General features: G+C 36.8%; 1 protein-coding gene across 2 annotated transcripts; it reads right to left on the reverse strand.

Annotated features, from left to right (window-relative positions):
* Positions 1-847: 847 nt before the first annotated feature.
* Positions 848-14,754, reverse strand: LOC127629552 (cullin-5). Of its 2 annotated transcripts, none has more exons than XM_052106643.1 (19): positions 14,641-14,754; positions 13,598-13,707; positions 13,402-13,501; positions 10,605-10,781; positions 10,369-10,510; positions 10,113-10,258; positions 9,203-9,283; positions 8,993-9,086; positions 8,454-8,584; positions 8,003-8,110; positions 7,644-7,708; positions 7,030-7,162; positions 6,726-6,857; positions 6,476-6,599; positions 4,067-4,242; positions 3,380-3,541; positions 2,809-2,927; positions 2,554-2,677; positions 848-1,263 (listed from the first exon to the last, which is right to left on the reverse strand). In XM_052106643.1, exons 1-19 carry the CDS (start codon positions 14,698-14,700, stop codon positions 1,069-1,071), a joined length of 2,379 nt encoding a protein of 792 aa, XP_051962603.1. In that variant the 5' UTR covers positions 14,701-14,754; the 3' UTR covers positions 848-1,068. The 2 variants fall into 2 exon arrangements, with proteins under 2 accessions (XP_051962603.1, XP_051962604.1); XM_052106644.1 differs by lacking the exon at positions 14,641-14,754 and adding an exon at positions 14,602-14,627.
* Positions 14,755-19,148: the final 4,394 nt, after the last annotated feature.

A 19,148-nucleotide genomic window follows, 5' to 3' on the forward strand; every position in this document is an offset into this window, starting at 1 on the left:
CGTGACATTTCTTTCACCTCACTTGCGACCTTATACCTGGCACTTATCATAAAGTTCACATAAAAACAAAGATTCTGTCATCATTTCGTCACTGTCATGTTGTTGCAAACCCATATTACTCAATTTCTTCTGTGGAACATTAAAGCAGATGTTTGAAAAAGTAACTGAATTTTGTTTCCATTGAAAGTGAACGAACCCCCCTAAAAAATAAAGTAAATGATGGCAGAATTTTCGTTTTTGGGTAAACCATATTTCTAAACCCAGACTAACTTGTGGTGTAAACTGTGATTAGCCACTCAACTCTTTTGTAGCCTATGGATAGTTCCAAACTCAAGGAACACAGAAAAGAAAACAAAACCCAAAGACATAAAAAAAGAACCCAAATAAAGCCATGCTGACATAACGTGGAAGAGAGTGTGAAAGTGCTAATGCTAGTCCTCCGTACTGATTCACGCTCCTCAGTGACTTTGTTGTCGGCGTGCACGGCAATGTGTTGTACAACAGCAGGTACAACAGCGAGACAGCTCTCGCCCAGCCTGTGTGCCGAGGATGGGTGGACGTGATGAAGTCCAGACGGAGGATTTGGGAGGGCGAAAAAAATATAACTTGTAACACAGCACACACAAAAAAAGTCCTTGAATGAATGTGACATTTCCACTGACTGCATGCTGCTGGAGATGAACACATACAAAAGGGCGAACTGCCCACCATGCATACCAACTACCAATGGCAAAAATAGAATCCCTTTTGTTTTTCATATATATATATATATATATATATATATATATATATATATATATATATATATATATATATATTATTATTATTTTTTTTTTAAATGTCTCCTCGTATCCTCATCTTGTATGTCATCACTGTAAGGTAAGGCAGGGATTTTATTTTTTTTAATTAACTTCTCTGATGTGTGACTATCAAGCTCATCACTACGCCGGAAGACCAGCAGCCTAAGCCGTATCTTCGAGATGTCATCGTCCCTCCCCGCTGTTGGTCCTCGACATGTACGTCACCTTCATCATCCTCAGAACGGTTACGGATCATCTCTTCGGTCATTTATGCCATGTAGATGAAGGTGTTAATGTCCGTCTCGTCTCTCTTGATGTACTTGTGCTCAATGAGCCACTCGATCTGTTCTTTGATCATCTTCTTTTGAGGGAGAAACATGTTCTTGAGGATCTCAACCAGCTCTGTCTGCAGCTGGGCGTTCGTGATCTTCTTACGCATCTTCATGATTTGAATGATGGCCTCCTGAAGGACATGGTCATGTGTGGGTAGAAGAAAAAAAGAGAGTTGGCAACAAGCATTTAAGAAACCAATCTAGTAATAGGGCTTGGTGATATATTCATGAATACCAGTATAGGGGTGGTTACACTACACTTTCCGCATGCAAAATTATTTTGGAGACCGCAACGGAGATATATAATAATATATATATGATAATGAATAATAAATCCAAAATTACAAATAATACTATGTTCAAAATGTTCAAATATACTGTCAAGCTTCGAAATATGTACTAAGAGTACAGTGTGTGATGTTTCAACATCATCTTGTGATCCGGATTCGCAGGTTAGAGTTCACTAAACTTGAACTTTGGAATGCAGCAGAAGGCGAAATTTCTTCACGAGATTCGGATGTGTTTGAAAGGGAGTGTATGGAGCACGAAGTGTGACTGCATCTTTTAATTTGGTCATTAGGCTTCCACAGCATTAGACTAGTTTCACAAGTCTCCTTGTCTCATGACTCACTTTTATTAGATTGTTAAAACAGAGACATTTTAATTAGGGATGCACCGATAGAATTTTTCTCTACAGATCAGATTCGGATACCGGAAATCTCAGTATCGGCCGACACCGATCACGACCCGATCGATACCAGTGGAATTTGTTTTCTGAATCAGTTTAGAATATCTATTCCTCACTGACTACGTTTACATGGATACCAGAAAATATCTTATTGCCAGAAAGCAACAGATATTAAAAAAAATCATATGGAGTACTTTAATGGTGTGATACATTAGTATAGGAGCTAATCCCCATCCAGGTATTGGATTGGTGCATTTCTAGTTTTAATAATGTCTCTCTGATTTAAACTTCAGTAGCAAGACATGAATAAGTTCAAACAGTATGTTTCAGTGAACTTATTCAAAACTATAATTCAACGATTATTTCACATAATCACTCAAAAATGTTCAAAAATCCCTGTGTGCCATTTTTCTTTTTTTTAAATGTTTTATAAAAAATATATGTAGATAAACAGTTGAAAAAATGCCCCAATTATTTTTAACTAGATTTGTATTGCTTTTTACTTCTTGTATTAAACATGTTGAATCTATTTGGCAACATTGGCTGTTTGGTTGAAATGATAGTTCCTCTTTGACATTTCTTTTTTTTCTTTTTCTGAAGTCATGTCAAAGCAAATACAAAAACATTAAGTTGCATATCATGAAAATGCTGTAATTAATTATACAATATAATTTTTTTTAGCTGTATGACCTATCCCTATCTAGTCACCATTATGATTTTTCAAGTTTCCTACCTGTGTTCTTAATATTCTAAGCTGGACAATGCCTTCATTCTCCTCTTCTCTCATTCGCTCTGTCGTCAACTGCAATCGACCAATCAGGTTTATCTTACCCCTCTTCTGAACCTTGGAGTTTTTTCTGAGAAGAAAATAAAATGACTTTCTCTCACATCTAAAATCAGAGCACGTTCTGTCAAAGTAGTTAAAAGAGTTAACTTTTTACAATTGTCCAAAACACAAAATGCTGAAAAGGAGATAAAATATTCTTACATCAAGGAGAATTCCTGGTTCACGAAAAACAATGTACTGTCTGTGAAGTCTTTGGGAGAGCTCACTTGAGGTTCATATAACAGCACTTGGCGTTTGAGCTTTGGGAAGGCAACAAGAGACTGTAAAAAAAAAAAATAGAGAGAGAAAGAACAAGTCTTTTCAAGGCAAAACTACGGCTTAAAGATAAAATGGAATGATCATGAAACAAATATTTTTATATCAAATTACAAGCTTCATTCAAAAGGTAATACAAGGAAAACACTTTGAATGAGTGTGTAAAAGCTCTTATCTATCCTACATTCTTCTTATTGTATCATCTCAGTTGGACCCTATAACTCAAAGGTGTGCTCAAGGGGACATCATAGGAAGCAGAAATTTTACATGTCAATGCCTATTCAGTAGTCAGCAACTTGGGGCATCCTGAGGAATGACGCCAGTACATAGAGGTTAGCCAACAACAACAGAAGTTATTTAGAAGTCTTAAAGGTACAGTAGCCCATTTAAATCTAAGGGTAATTTGTTTTGGTGCAATAAATCTTGACAAATATTGAAGTGGACAGCATGGTCTTACCCAGAGAGTTCGTCTCAGTTCAGCATCAGGCAGCTCTGTGGCAAGTTTCAGATTATCAAAGCTGATCTTCTCTCTGGGTCTTTGGTTCCAGGCAAAAAGTACAGCTAACTGAAAGGTTGTCACCTCCAGGTCATACTGCCCAACTTCATTCTTGAAAGTGATCTACCACAGGCATAAAGCAGACAGACTAATTGATTAGCTGTAAATTGCAACCATTAATCATTTCATATTACTGCAAGGCAGACTACCACCCCTGAAGTTGCGAGTTCGAATTCAGGGTGTACTGAGTGACTCCAACCAGGTCTCCTAAGCAACCAAATTGGTCCAGTTGCTAGGGAGGGTAGAGTCACATGGGGAGGGTAGAGTCACATGGGGTAACCTCCTCGTGGTCGCGATTAGTGGTTCTCGCTCTCAATGGGGCACGTGGAAAATTGTGCGCGGATTGTGGAGAGTAGCATGAGCCTCCACATGCTGCGAGTCTCCGTGGTGTCATCCATGATGAGCCACGTGATAAATTGCTCGGATTGACTGTCTCACTAACCACTGAGACTTGTCCTTCGCCACCCAGATTGAGGTGAGTAACCACGCCACCACGAGGACATACTAAGTAGTGGGAATTGGGCATTCCAAATTGGGAGAAAAGGGGATAAAAAATGTTTTACTACAAGGCAAGGCAAAAGAACCTACAATGCCATTGGACATGAGGTGGTGCCAGTGGAGCTTGCGGCCGCTGTGGTTCTTCTTGTAGAAGTCCTCCACCTCAGGGATGAGATCTTCCAGCTCAGTGGGCAAAGATACAAACACCTTCTCTGAGCTACGTGACCATGCTCCAGCATTCAAGATCTTTATGTTCACAGAGTCCGCTGCATTACACAAAGAGTGTAAAATAAACCTTGGAAACTACTCTCCATACCAAAAACAAAGAACATTTTAAAACTTAATTGAAAAAGCATTTTTTTTTCCCCTCATAGTAAGAAATTCACAAAAACAATACAGTGGCAACAAAAAGTATATATATACCCTTTGTAATTAGCCAAAGAATTACCATTCTTCCTTACAGAACTGCTTCAGCAAAGCCATATTCCGTCTTGTGTGAACGGCTCTCTTGTTGTCCTGCTGCATCACCCTAGTTCTACTGAGCTTTAGCTGGAGCACAGCCACCCTGACATTATCTTGATAAACTTGGGAATTCCTTTTTCCCTCAATAATGGCAAGCGGTACAGACCTGAAGCAGCAAAGCAGACCCAAATCATGATGCTCCCTCCACCGTACTTCACTGTTGGGATGATGTTTGCATGTTTGTATACAGTGCCCTTTTTACAGCATACCATGCTACAAATTATACTCTGTTCTTCCTAAACAATTCAACCCTAGTTTTATCAGTCCACAAAACATTTTCCCAGTAGCGTTTGAGTGTCAACGTGGTCTTTGGCAAACTTCAGGCACACAGCAATGTTTTTATTGAACAGCATGCCTGTTTAATGTTTTCTGTATAGTAGACTCATGAACAGAGATGTTCACCAGTTCCAATGATTCCTTCAAATCTTTAGCTGTCACTCTAGGGTTCTTCTTTACCTCACTGAAAATTCTGCTGTGTGCCCTTTGAGTCATCTTGGCTGGACGGCCACTTCTAGGGAGAGTAGCCACAGAACTAAATCATCTCCATTTACAGACAGTTAATCCAACTGTGGACAGATGAATATCTAAGCTCTTCAAGATAACTTTGTAACCCTTTCCAGCTTTATGCAAAGCAATAATTCTTGATCGTGGGTCTTCTGAGATCTCTTTTTTGCGAGGCATGGTCATGCTTCTGGTGAATAGCAAACTCAAAATATTTGAGTACTTTTTATAAATCAAAGTGGCTCAAACCCACACCTCCAATCTCATTTAATTAATTGGATGCCAGGTTTGCCAACTACAGACTCTAATTAGTTTTTGTTGATGTCATTAGCCTAGGGGTTCACATAATTTTTCCAGCCTAAACTGTGAATTTTTGAATGATGTATTTAATATGTACAAGAACAATACAATGTTTTGTGTGTTATTAGTTAAAACAGATTGTGTTTGTTCATTATTGTAACTTAGATGAAGATAAAACCAGATTTGAAGACAAATTTACACCGATCAGCCACAACATTAAAACCACCTGCCCAATATTGTGAGGGTCCCCTTGTGCTGCCAAAACAGTGCCAACCCACATCTCAGAATAGCATACTGAGATGATATTCTTCTCACCACAATTGTACAGAGTGGTTATCCGAGTTACCGTAGACTTTGTCAGTTCGAACCAGTCTGGCCATTCTCTGTTGACCTCTCTCATCAACAAGGTGTTTCCATCCTGGTTTCAGAAGGGCTGGTATGAGTATTTCTGTAACTGCTGATCTCTTGGGATTTTCATGCACAACAGTCTCTAAAATTTACTCAGAATGGTGCCGAAAACAAAACACATCCAGCGAGCAGCAGTTCTGTGGAAGGAAATGCCTTGTTGATGAGAGTGGTCAACGGAGAATGGCCAGACTGGTTCAAACTGACAAAGTCTACGGTAACTCAGATAACCACTCTGTACAATTGTGGTGAGAAGAATATCATCTCAGTATGCTATTCTGAGATGTGGGTTGGCACTGTTTTGGCAGCACAAGGGGACCCTCACAATATTGGGCAGGTGGTTTTAATTATATGTCCGATTAGTGTATAAATAGTTTCAAAGGTTTCACATGCATTTTCTTGCCACTGTATATTATACAACTCTGTAGGAAAACTAGGCTTAAAATAAACGAAATGTCAAAAGATCTTGCCAATCATTGTAGCACATTCCCTAAAGCATATGTATAATTTTTTAATTCCAGAGCCGATGTTCATTATTACTGTAGTACTGGTTATGCTACAGAGAATGTTGACAAAAAAAAAAAGTAGTAATATCTGCGATTTAACAAACAAAAAATGTTTTGACAGATACCAAATTATTTATACCAATACTTAGGGAAATGCAACGATTATACAAATACCAAGTGAAATGGCACATCATAGTACATATAGTATTATACTGTTTGTAAAATATGTATTTTTATTTGTGAACAAACTGTGCTTGTAATTCACCTGGTAAAGCCAGCTTGTTGTGTTTGTGCATTTCCTTGAAAACCTGGTTAAGATCTTCAGAAACTTTGATGTCCTGGAACATTCTAGCCAGTTTGTTCACATAGTCAGCAGGCATACCAACTTCCTGTAACATGACAGTATTTTACACAACCTGAATGGAAAATGTAATTTTTATATTCATATAATATCTGTATATAATATAATTTAATATAATTGCTGTTCAGTCACTCGTTCTTATCTTTGTTCTCACCCTCAGCCACTCAACCATGTTCTCCTCAATTTCACTGTCCGCTGAGATGTCCAGGATCAGACGCCTTGTCAGATGGGCTTTGTGGTACCTCATGAAAACATCCTTGTTCTGGACATATTTTAGCACAAGTAGCTACAGAAAGAGAGAAATCATGCACTTCATGGATGTTTTAGGAGCTGAATTGGAATAAGCACAGAAATTATTTGCTTTCGGATTTCACTTCCATTTAATATCTTTAAATTTGATTTAGAGGATTAGTAAAACATATAATATTTGACATGCAACTAAACACTGAGTGCCTCACCACTTCCTTTAGCTTGAGCTCTATCTCCTCTGAAGTCAGCTTTTTGCTAAGTGGCGTCTTTCTTAGCAGCATGTCACAATAGTTGGCCAGCAGCTCTGGACACTTTGACTCTGGTTGTGTTTTGAGGCCCACTCTGCATGCAGAAGTTTTTAGAAACATTAATAAACCCCATAAACCACACATTGAACATTAAGGGCTCTATTATAGTGACTGCACTAGCTGCACGACCATACGCTACGGCTTATCCAATTTTGAGCAGGGGATGCATTGCATACAGTCCATTTATCCTACCAAATTGTTATGAATGAGCTGTATTCATTTATATCAATGCTGTTTGACATGAAATATAATATATTGTAGGACACCGATAATAACCGAAAAAAAACCTTTCAGAATTAAATTGCACTTGACTTGACCCAGCCCCTTAGGCTTTACGCGCACAATTTCACCAACCCACTTGCGCCTAGACATAAATATTAAATCTTCATATTGCATAGTGCTGTGCTTTAGTCATAGCGCTCTTAAAATAGGGCCCTAAGTAACAAACATACAAACACAATGTTTTAGTGCATCTCACTGAAATTAATGAAGCCCAGAAGGCAGCCGTTACTCACCCCTTCTGTTTCAATGGCAGCTCCAACTTAAATATTGTGGCATCATTTACAACTGCTTTGTATGCCTAGGGGTAAATTAACATCGGTAAACAACAGGTACGTGAAACAAAAGAACAGGGTTACCATATTTTAACAATAAAGTAACCAGCATCTGCCCCTGGACAATACATTTTTTACATTTTCTGATATTTCTAGGTTTTCTCAGAGTGAGAAATCAACAGTTATTGTTATATAACCTTATATTGTACTTTGGTGTCATCACAGATCTCTGGAAACCGTCTGGGGTATGATCTGCTCAGTCAGCCTACTTAATAAGAACAACTGCATGAGAATTAATATGTTCAGGACAACAAACTCACTTTATCTCTGGCCGTCAAGAATCGTGGATCATCCTGGAACGCTTCTTTCACTAATTTACTAAAGCGATTGAACAGAGTTAGAAGTTGCTCCACATACTTCTCAGAGTCCTGATGAGAAACACACAAACAAGTAATACAGAAATTCAGCATAGAGTTGGCCTAAAGGTTAAGGATCAAAGCTGCAAACACAAAAGTAGGAGGTTCAACCACAAGTAGGAATAATACAGGAAACGATAAGTCACTTGGATCACAATCCTGCAATTCTCTTTACCCGACAGCTTACTCCAAGAGTGCAAGTGCAAGTGATCCCATTAACGTTAACTCTATATTCATGATCATTCTGACACAATTACATCTAAGAACACCAATCCGTAATTATTTGTTTATAAAGAAGTATCAAGAAGAAAACCAACTAAATATATTTTATTATTTTTGTAAATGTGGTGCTCACAGCAGTGATGGTCTCAGCAGCAGCCACCATGTCTGCCAGTCCAGCACTGATAATGTGCTCCTCCAGATCTTTCAGCATGGGGTCTATCCCACTGGGCACTTTATCCATGAGCGAGAACATGAGGTGAAGCTCTGGGAGGAGGCAAACCCCAGTTTAAAAGCATTTACTTATATATAATGAAGATAAAAAAATAATACGCAAGGAATAATGTACAGTCAGACAATCACTATTGCAAAATAAATTATCCCACTTAATTTACGAAATGGACATGACATACTGTTCAGGTTGAGTTTAATAATATACAGCATTACCCATAATCAAACTGCTTAATGTTATATATACATTTTTTTGTGTACATATGCAATTTTGGTGGCTTGACAGTTTTAAGGTATTTTAATTATTAATGCGACAGTTTGAGTATTTATGATTTTACTTATTACTTGTACTTATTATCTTGTGTACCATAACAGAAAAACTTGGCAACAAAAGACAAAAAGACAACCAAAAAAGACAAAAAACTGAACTTGTTTCATACTCACTGTCAGTCTCATTCCGTTTGATCATGCCTGGACATTCAGCCAAGATTGTTTCTTTAAATGACGTTACCAGTGCATTCACACAACATTCCATAAGCTAGAACAAAACATCTAATCATTTCAGACCAATACATCTGACTATATCATATATGTATTTTAATGTTATGTATTAAAATTACAATTTAAACATTGTATTAAATGTAATATACTCACTGCTTGTACAGAGTTACATTCACGTCGAGTCTCTAAATATCGTAGTGCACGTTTCTCCTCTTCCCTTAACTTAGCGTCTGCCTGTTATCAGAGACACAAAAGGATTTATGACTCATTAAGGCTCGGGTATATTTTGTTTTTCCACGTTCCGGGTCATCTCGCACATCGTCGAGCACTCAGCCTTTTAAAGTATACTCTTCTGAGTACTCACGAGCGAGCAGACACATTCGACGCATGCGCACTAGGACTCCCTTGTGATACTCTTATAGTACAGTCAATGGCAGGCAGATGCGCCAAACAATGCAAACAGACGAGGACTGTCAGTGTATAGAGAAAGAATGTGCTGCTGATGAAATTTGCATCATGCATACTATGGACATTATGATTAGAAACATGGACAATCGAAGTATACTTTGGCATTAGTAGTGCAATCATAAGATAAAAAGAAATGCAAAATGATGGCAGGAGGTGTAACTTTAACAAAGTTATCTTCACTTTTTGATCTGTACAGAAATTTGAGAATAAAAAACCTTGGTCAACCACAGTGGTTAAAGATGAAGTGTGTAAATTCTGTGTCACTCGCATCACCAAACGGAACTGCAAAACTAATTATTTTTTCCAATAGGTTGCCTGCGCACTCCTCCTGTCCACCGTTGGTCAGACAAAAAGGTATTCCTACCCTAAACACAAGCCATTGGTTGAGTCAAAGTTGCTGTCCCAGGATGATCTGGAGTGATGTTTTGATAGAGCCAAAGTTTTCACACTTTTTGGGGCAATCAACCTATGAATGGCGTATTTACAGTTATCTCTGCATATTAAGCTGCGATAGAACTAAGTATTTTAACATAAACTTAATCACACACTTCAGCTTTAAAGAGTCACTCAAATAATAAGCTCTGGCAGGCCGTACATATTTCATGTAGTTTTGTACTCCATTTTGTTGCAGGTATGATGGTGCCTGGGTCCTGTAGAACCTCTCAGTAGAGTCTAGGTAGGCTTTCTCAAAGTTATCCCTGTAGATCTGCAGCTTGTCATCGGGATTGGAGCACAAGTTCACTGAGGAAATGAATGCAACAGACTTTCTGTTCTTTGAACTTTCACAAGCCCTCAATCCAACAAAAATATGATCATATAAGGTAAGGATTTCCATTCTATTCGAGTCTTACCATAAGACTCTCTGACCCCGATGACCAACTGCGAGTCAAACGCTTCTCCCAAACGTTCAGCATGAACTAACTTCATTGCACTATCCTGCAGTCTACTTTTGATGTTGGAGAATATGGATTCATTCCAAGTGTCCAGCATCAGCTGAAGAAAGACAACAAACAGAGGAGTTCTGAATGAATCCCATTCAATCCAAGGGACAAAGTTTTGCAGAAACCATTTGTTTTATTTAGCTTACCTTCCTAACAATGCTGTCCTCCACATTGGATTTCTTATTGCTGCCCTGTTTTCCCATCAGGGTGATCTCCAGCTGGCAGAACGGTTTGGGCAGTATGTCACACTGCGTGAAGAACTTTCTCCACTCCACGATGTAAGCCTTAAGGAGCGCCGTGTCATCTTGATGACTGAGCACTCTCTAAACACCAATGGATTAGACCAAAAATTAACAAGAACGAAATTCATTATTCTGCATCACTTGGTAAAGAAAACAATGAGGTTATAGGGATGCACCGAAAGATAATGTATGTGCCAATATGATATCCGATTATTTAGAACAACATCTGCCAATAGTGATGCCGATAGTTTGGTAATTCTGCTTTTTTATGCTACCTTGTTTCAAATCACTGATAATTCATTGCACAACTTTGAAAGAAATTTACATATCTTAATTTGCCCTGATCATCAGCTGTTTTTAAAAATTTACCAATATAGATTAGAGGTCGGATTTTGCAGATACCAATACCTGGAATGGTGGAAAAGTCTGATTAATTAATAGAATGATCAAAGAGTTCTTAGACTTTCTTTTCTATGACAGGCACATACATTAGCTATGTTTCCATTAATGTTTTTTATGTGCATTTTGCGAATAAAATCTCCAAAATGTGCATAAAAAGTTTTATACGATCGCTTGGGTGTATACATTTTTTATTCAATAAGAAGAAATGTGCATAAACCATGATGGAAACATGTATACCAAATAAACTCCAATTTAATTTATTAGAAAAGATGCGCATCAAAAAAGTCACGTGACTGAATAACTTGTTCATAACTGGACTAAACAGTGGACCGATCCTCACATGTGAAATGTTGCTCTGGTCATCCTGAAATAATGGTGTCCTGTAAATACAAAGCCTGCAAAGAGTTTGCAGAGCAAATAAGGCGAATACAAACTTGAACTGTGACAAAGAGCAGGTTTATTGACCCTTTTGAAAAATAAATGATATAGCCACATAGCAAAGATGTAAGGAAGGACAGTACTGAGTGACGTGCTGTCGCTTCCAGATATTCGATGACGTTTTTCACAGATTTTTGTCTGTGTGCTCTAAACTGCGAGTATTTATTAATAAAAGACTTGCAGTGGCTATTTCTTCGGTAGTGGCAATTTTGTTCTTTTGATCACATGGGAAAGAAACGCAGCTCTATTCACACATTGGTTGGAAACGCAGCTCTATTCACACATTGGTTGGAAACGCAGCTCTATTCACACATTGGTTGGAAACGCAGCTCTATTCACACATTGGTTGGAAACGCAGCTCTATTCACACATTGGTTGGAAACGCGGCTCTATTCACACATCGGTTTTGCAATATTATGTTTTTTCACATAAAATAAATGTGCAACTTGGATTGAAAATATAGCTATTGAGGCAGCAAGAGTTCAAAATGGATAAAATCCCAAAAGCAGTTTACTGTGCTACCAAAATTCTAATAATAACCAGAAAATTAAGATTTGGTGCATAATGTGGGACTCTTAACTGTAAACAAGCCTGAAACACACCGGGGACTTTTATTTTAAAAATGACGATGGCTTGGCTCTGTTACAATGCTCTATGTGTTAAGTATTTATCAAATTAAGCTTTTTATAGCCTATATATAATATATATATATATATATATATATATATATATATATATATATATATATATATATATATATATATATTCACCTGATTAAGAGTTGTGTGTATATATATATATATATATATATATATATATATATATATATATATACAGGGTTGGGAGGGTTACTTTTTAAACATATTCCATTACAGATTACAGAATACATGCTGTAAAATGTCATTTGTAACATATTTCGTTAGATTACTCAAGGCCAGTAAAGTATTCTAAATACTTTGGATTACTTCTTCAGCACTGGTAGATTTTTTCACTTGTTTTGACTATAAAAACTCTGTCAGTACATTAAGACAAAATACACATGTTAAAAATACATTCTCTGAAAAACACAAATATCTTATGCAGTGTTGTTTCTAAAACAAGATCAATCAAATTGATCTTGTTTTAAGGATTTTTAGATATTTTTACAGGAAAATAAAACACATTTTTTATTAAGAATATGATTTTTGTCCTAATATCAAAGATCTTACTAGAAAAAAGACATGATGATCTTGATAAAAAAAGTATGATGGTGTCTGGTAACATGTGCATGTAAAATGGCTAGAAATAGTATTTTAGCTTAGCATAAAGCTGACAATATACAACAAGGTTTATTTCTATTTCTTCTGCTCCAAACTTACTTCAAATGTACTTCTCTGTCTGCTCGTATGAATGTAACACATCATAAGAAAATGTTTCACCGCTGTTCAAATGCACTTTGGATCGCATAATTTATAGGTATAAATGTTTTCCATCTGAAAGGACTAAATATTAAATGAAACAAATAACAATAAACTGCAAAGTAATCTCTTCAGTAATCAAAATACTTTTTGAAATGTAACTGTATTCTAATGACCAATGATTTAACTTATATTTTGTATTTTAAATATGTAATCCAGTTACATGTATTCTGTTACTCCCCAACCCTGTATGTTTATAATTTCACCAGATGAGGTGTATATATATATATATGAGGAATAAAAATCTATTGGCAAAGATTAATCTGTAAAAATTATATTTCAGTCTACCTCTAATTAAGATAACTGCTTTTATAAGCCGATATCGATAATTGTCCAATATATAGTTGCATTGCTAATAAATCCTTCTGATGTGCTTTGTATTCTGTAACACTTAAAGATCTTACCGCTTGGGCTTGCTTAATAAAATCTAAGATGTCCTCTTTGAGGGCCTGGTGGATCTTTGCTGGCCCTTTGTCATCCCATAGACAAACTGCGTGAACATCTCTATTGCAACAGTGGAAGAACAACAGGTTAATATGTGGAAGGTTAAAATTGGAAAATAAGTAAAATATAATAAGATTTGCATTCATTAGGCCTTACGAGAATAGATCGAACCACTGCTGCTTAGTTACGGACTCTTGGCGAAGCAACTTAAGGACAATGGGGCGCATAAGATCCCACTTGTCCTCAAACTGGAGGGACCCCTTGTTCTAAGGATAAAGACATTTACGAGAATAAAGACTGTTAGAGAGCAAGAAAATTTAAGTAACTAGGTACAATGGGGGACCTTGTTAAATCAAATATTCCAAGAAAATGGGATGCTCCTCAAAGCATTTAGAACAAGGAAATGGAAGTATGACCTGTAGCATAAAACATATACAAATCCATGAAAAGCAGAAATGTTTTGCATGTGTCACAAAATCTAGTAAGATTTACATATCAGATGCAGTTGAACGTGTCTACTATCCTAAAAAATACTGTCTAGGTAGGCAGCTCACTAGGCTGACACAAAACCTTTGTAATTTCATGTGTAGCTGCATGAAAACAAACCATCATCCTTAACACAACTGGAGTGCATCATCTCTCCTATTCCCAAGTACTCTTCAATGATTTGTTCTCTTCTAACGCTAACATCAGATCATCTATACATGACATGTGGTGGTAAGACAGGAATATATGAGCACATGAAATTGCAGGTGATAAACACACATTCACAATAGATACATAGCTTACAGTCAGTAATCATTGGCAAAACTAGTAACATGTTTGCTAAATGTCATCAGGAACTTCCTTCATGATCTACGCTCATAAACATCGATATACTGATGGTCAACGCACAATGGAGTGAATTGTGACTTCAACTGGCCGCATGCAATTCAGTATCACTGTAAATACTGGCTTTCGAATATCTGCTAGACCTCAGCCTGCTAGCTAAACAGCCTGCAAGACAGTCTTATAAACTCACTGGATGTGCACGTGAGAGTCCAAGCAAGCCGCTAAATGTTAATGGTAAAACACATTCATTTGAGCCTCAGAGTCGCATACACTGGCTTTTTTGGTAGTTTAACTATAATGTAGAGGCAAAGAGCATAAGTGTCTCTTACCTTTAACAAATTAGACATCGCCATATTTCCTTAACTTACCTCCTCGTGCGATCTCGCGAGATTTGGTTCGGTATTAGAACGCAGTCTGGAGAAGCTCATATGTGTGAAGTGTAGTACACTTTACATGGTATAGCATTATAAAGGCGTTTCTTTAGTGATAAATAGACACCGTTTTAAAATTGTTAAGATACACGTAAAATGTGCTCGAGTGCCTGCTTATTTGTGCACAGTACGATGTGACATTCATTGGTCACATACAAGACTAAACATAGAAAGAGAGTTGAGAGCTCCATACAAGGGCATGTGTGTGTGTGACTGTTTAAGTGTAATTTTTGTATTTATTGGAATCAATCTCTGCCATATCACAAAAAAAGCCAAATATCCTTGAAAACTTATGTCATTACATAAGTTTTGACATATGAGATTAAATTGTAACAACGTACACTGGCGTGCAGATTAAAAGAGCAATATGTAATATAGCTACTGTACTAAAGCATAAAATTATGTTATCAGAGATTTAGGAAACATGCTAAGGTGAAAAACGTCTGCCAGTATATTCTACTTTGAAATGTCAGTTCCGAGCCGGAATTTCTGTTTATGTTTTGGATTGTGTGATCTCGCCCACTCACCAATAGTATATCGACACCTCGGGTTGCCAGTTTTTAAACAAATTAGTGTGTAAACACAGCATGTTACAGCCATGAAAGCCAGCAATACATCTAGCTAACACTGACAGAGTTAAAAAATCCACATGAGCTGGTTAAAATCTGCAAACACTAAAAACATTGCAAACGTATACATTAGCAGATCAACAATGCAAGGCTGGGCGCTTGCCATTGTCAGTTTGCTCGTTCCTGTTGCGTGTCCTCAACCTGGCAACCCATGTGAGCTTCGGTTCAGGGGAGGAGGGGGCGGTGCGACAACTCTCGCCAACATTTTGAATTTTGACTGCAGTACCCATTTTAAACGCTTGATGCCAATGTTATAAATTGCTCTTTTAAACAACACAAGAAGAAAAATAAATAAATTAAAGGTGCACTCAGTAATTTTTTCCTCTTTAAAAAGTTTAACCCCTAAAGAGATTAATTGTAATTTTGCAATAAGTGTAGGCAATCATGAACACACACATTAAGCACAGCGCAATGTGATATGTCATACATGCAAAATCGGTTGGCATGGCCATTCATTTTTTTTATATTCATGCAAGCATGCGCTAAGACTAGGCACAAGGTTGGTGAAATCACAAGCAAAGCTATGGAATGATATTCCGGACATTATTCAAAAGGAATTGCAAATTGTATTTGCAATTGCGTTTTCAATTTGTGGACGCATAAAATGTGACATAATCCAAACGCAATTGCAAATCGCGCATTACCGTTTGCATTTTCGTTTAAGCGAACTCACAGTGACTGCCAGATTTCAAATGGAAAAGCAAAGTCCGTTTGCAACTGTGTTTCCCATATCTTAAGAGTTTTGGCCCTGTCATATTTAAATAGCAATTTCAATTACCACGTCTGCTTTTTCACTTTCTCAGCGTCGCGTATGTAGCCAGCCAAAACTCAAATGGAATACTAATTTTTTTTTTTTTTTATTGCAATATTAACAAACAGAACAAGACGATACATACAAGAAATATAAACAATCTTTCAAAACAAAAGAGAAATTATGGTTCAGAATACATTAAGAGAGGAAATGTGAAAGAAATTTAAATATATTCAACAATAGTCTAAAAAGAAAAGAGAGTAAGAGAAGAAAGAAAAAAAAGAAGAAGAAGAGGGCACAAAAGAAAAAAACATTAAGAGAGAATATTAAACATGGCACTAATTCTGGATGTTTTCATTGCTTTCTTGTTAACATAAGTTGAAATTGTATTTAAATGCATCTTCAATTCTTCTTTGAAAAAGCTAAAGTGGGGTTTACTTTTCATATATTTACATTTATGGATATGAAACTTTCCAATATATAAAAGAAGGTTTATACAAAAACATGCATTAATTAGATTCTTGTCTTTAACATAAAATCCAAAAAGAATGTGTCTATATGATAAAGAAAAGTTACATAAAACCTTTTGGACAATCAGAGCATCAATATTGTTCCAGAAAGACAGAGTAAAAAGACATTCCCAAAACAAATGATCAACAGTTTCAGAGGAGGCTTCACAAAAAGAGCAGGAAGTATCAATATCATTTCTAAATTTCTTTAAAAAAGTATTTAACTGGATAAAATCTATGAATAATTTTATAGGATATTTCTTTAACTTTATTAATTAGAAATAATTTCTGAGGAAGTGACCAAACATCCATCCATCCATCCATCGTCAACCGCTTATCCTGTGTACAGGGTCGCGGGGGGCTGGAGCCTATCCCAGCTAACATTGGGCGAAAGGCGGGGGACACCCTGGACAGGTCGCCAGTCCATCGCAGGGGTGACCAAACATATGACCATTTAATATCATCAAAAAGGTTATTCCAATAAGAAATGGAGGAAGGACTTGAAGTAACAGGGTCCAAAAATAATGACCTAATTTTATAATTGGATTTATGTATTGAAAAACAAATAGAACCAACCACAGTAGATTCAGGGCTAGGGGGAGAAACAGAAGTCACTGTAGCACTATTATTGTTTCTAAACAGCATACAGATTTCCAAAGAGATGGCCTTGAAAACTATATTAAATTCTTTACTAGATACTGGGAATTGGTATCCTGAAACAAAATCGAATAATTAAATAAATTACCTTCACTATCAAATAGCTGGTTTACAAATATCACCCCATTATTGAACCAGTTTTCAAGAAATAAAGATTTCCTCTTATGAAGAATATTACAGTTGTTCCAAATTAAAAAATTGTGTGGCGAGAAATTATGCTTGTAAATAAGTTTCCAAGCCATAAGCATCTGCTGATGATAATTGGAAAGTTTGACAGGAAGTTTACTAATTGAATAATTGCACATTAAAAGAAAATGTATACCTCCTAATTGAGAAAAAAATATATATCTTGGGATTATACTCCAAATAGAAGGTTGATTGTGAAGGAAACGTTTAAGCCAATTAATTTTCAAGGTATTGTTAAGAGAATCAAAATCAATGAAATTTAAGCCACCTTTATTATAAGAATTCAAAATAACTGATTTTCTAATACTCAAATGGAATACTAATTCCCTTAGTATTTCCATTTCCGATGCCTTACACAGAAACCTGTCAATCAGGGTCAAGGGTGGGATTATGCTATGGGCGTGTTTGTCTTGGGAAGTGACGTCACTCACAGTCGACGGTCAAGAGGTGATGCCCTGAACAGACGCCGGTTATGAAATCAAATCAAATCAAATCACTTTATTGTCACACTACCATGTACACAAGTGCAACAGTAGGTGAAAGTCTTGTGTGCAGTTCCGAGCAACATAGCAGTCATGACAGTGACGAGACATATACCAATTACAATAAACAACATATTTACACAACACAATTTACAAATCAAATGTACACATACTTACACAACACAATTTACAAATCAAATGTACACATACTTACACAACACAATAATTATATACAATGTACAGTAAACAACATACTTACACAAAACAATTTACAAATCAAATGTACACATAATTACACAACACAATAATTATATACAATGTACAGTAAACAATACACACAATATACAATACAATAAGTAGGAGTATACAGTGACGTGCGGTGATGTCTTAAAGAGGCTAGGCACTGAGTTATGAAAGCCAGATTACCTGATTTATTGTTTAAGCTAATAATACGTAATAACAGTGAACGTTACGCACAAGCGCGGCATATCAAGAAATGTACAAATCAGGATGTATATCGTGTACTCTCTCTCTCTCTCTCTCTCTCTCTCTCTCACACACACACACACACACACACACAAGCGCGTAAACAGTGAACGTTACGCACAAGCGCAGCATATCAAGAAATGTACAAATCAGGATGTATATTGTGTACTCTCTCTCTCTCTCTCACACGCACACACACACACAAGCGCGTAAACAGTGAACGTTACGCATTTATCAGATCCTTCAAAACCTCTCGGTTTTCCTTTACCTTTTCATTGTGGTAGGTTATATTCAGCTTCCTTTGCTCGTCAAGTGCAAGGTTGATCCGAGATTTTCCAAAGGTTTTCAGTGTAATTTGACACTGGATGTGAGCTGACGACTTTTCATGCTGGCAGGTTGTTCAAATCACAATATCCTGCTTAAGTCGAAACAGTCTGACTGGTTGAAAAAAGCAGGCAGGGATGCTGATTGTTAGCACAGCCACATAGCCAATCTTTTCTTACATACCATCAGTTTGAAATGATCGGATAATTTTTGGGCTCTTTTGCTGTACTAGTCCATCTAAGGCTGGCGTAGACCTCCCTCTTGCAATTAGCTCATATTTGGTTATAAAATTTCTTAATTCCGTGATTACGGCCGGTGTTCTGTCATTTTGATTTTGAATTTGGCGGGGATTAGGCATGTACGCTAGCTGTGGTGTCATGACGTTAGCTACGCAAATGTCCAGGAATATCTCGATTTTAAT

This window comes from Xyrauchen texanus, chromosome 36 (assembly GCF_025860055.1).
Source record: "Xyrauchen texanus isolate HMW12.3.18 chromosome 36, RBS_HiC_50CHRs, whole genome shotgun sequence".
NCBI classification, from domain to species: Eukaryota; Metazoa; Chordata; class Actinopteri; order Cypriniformes; family Catostomidae; genus Xyrauchen; species Xyrauchen texanus.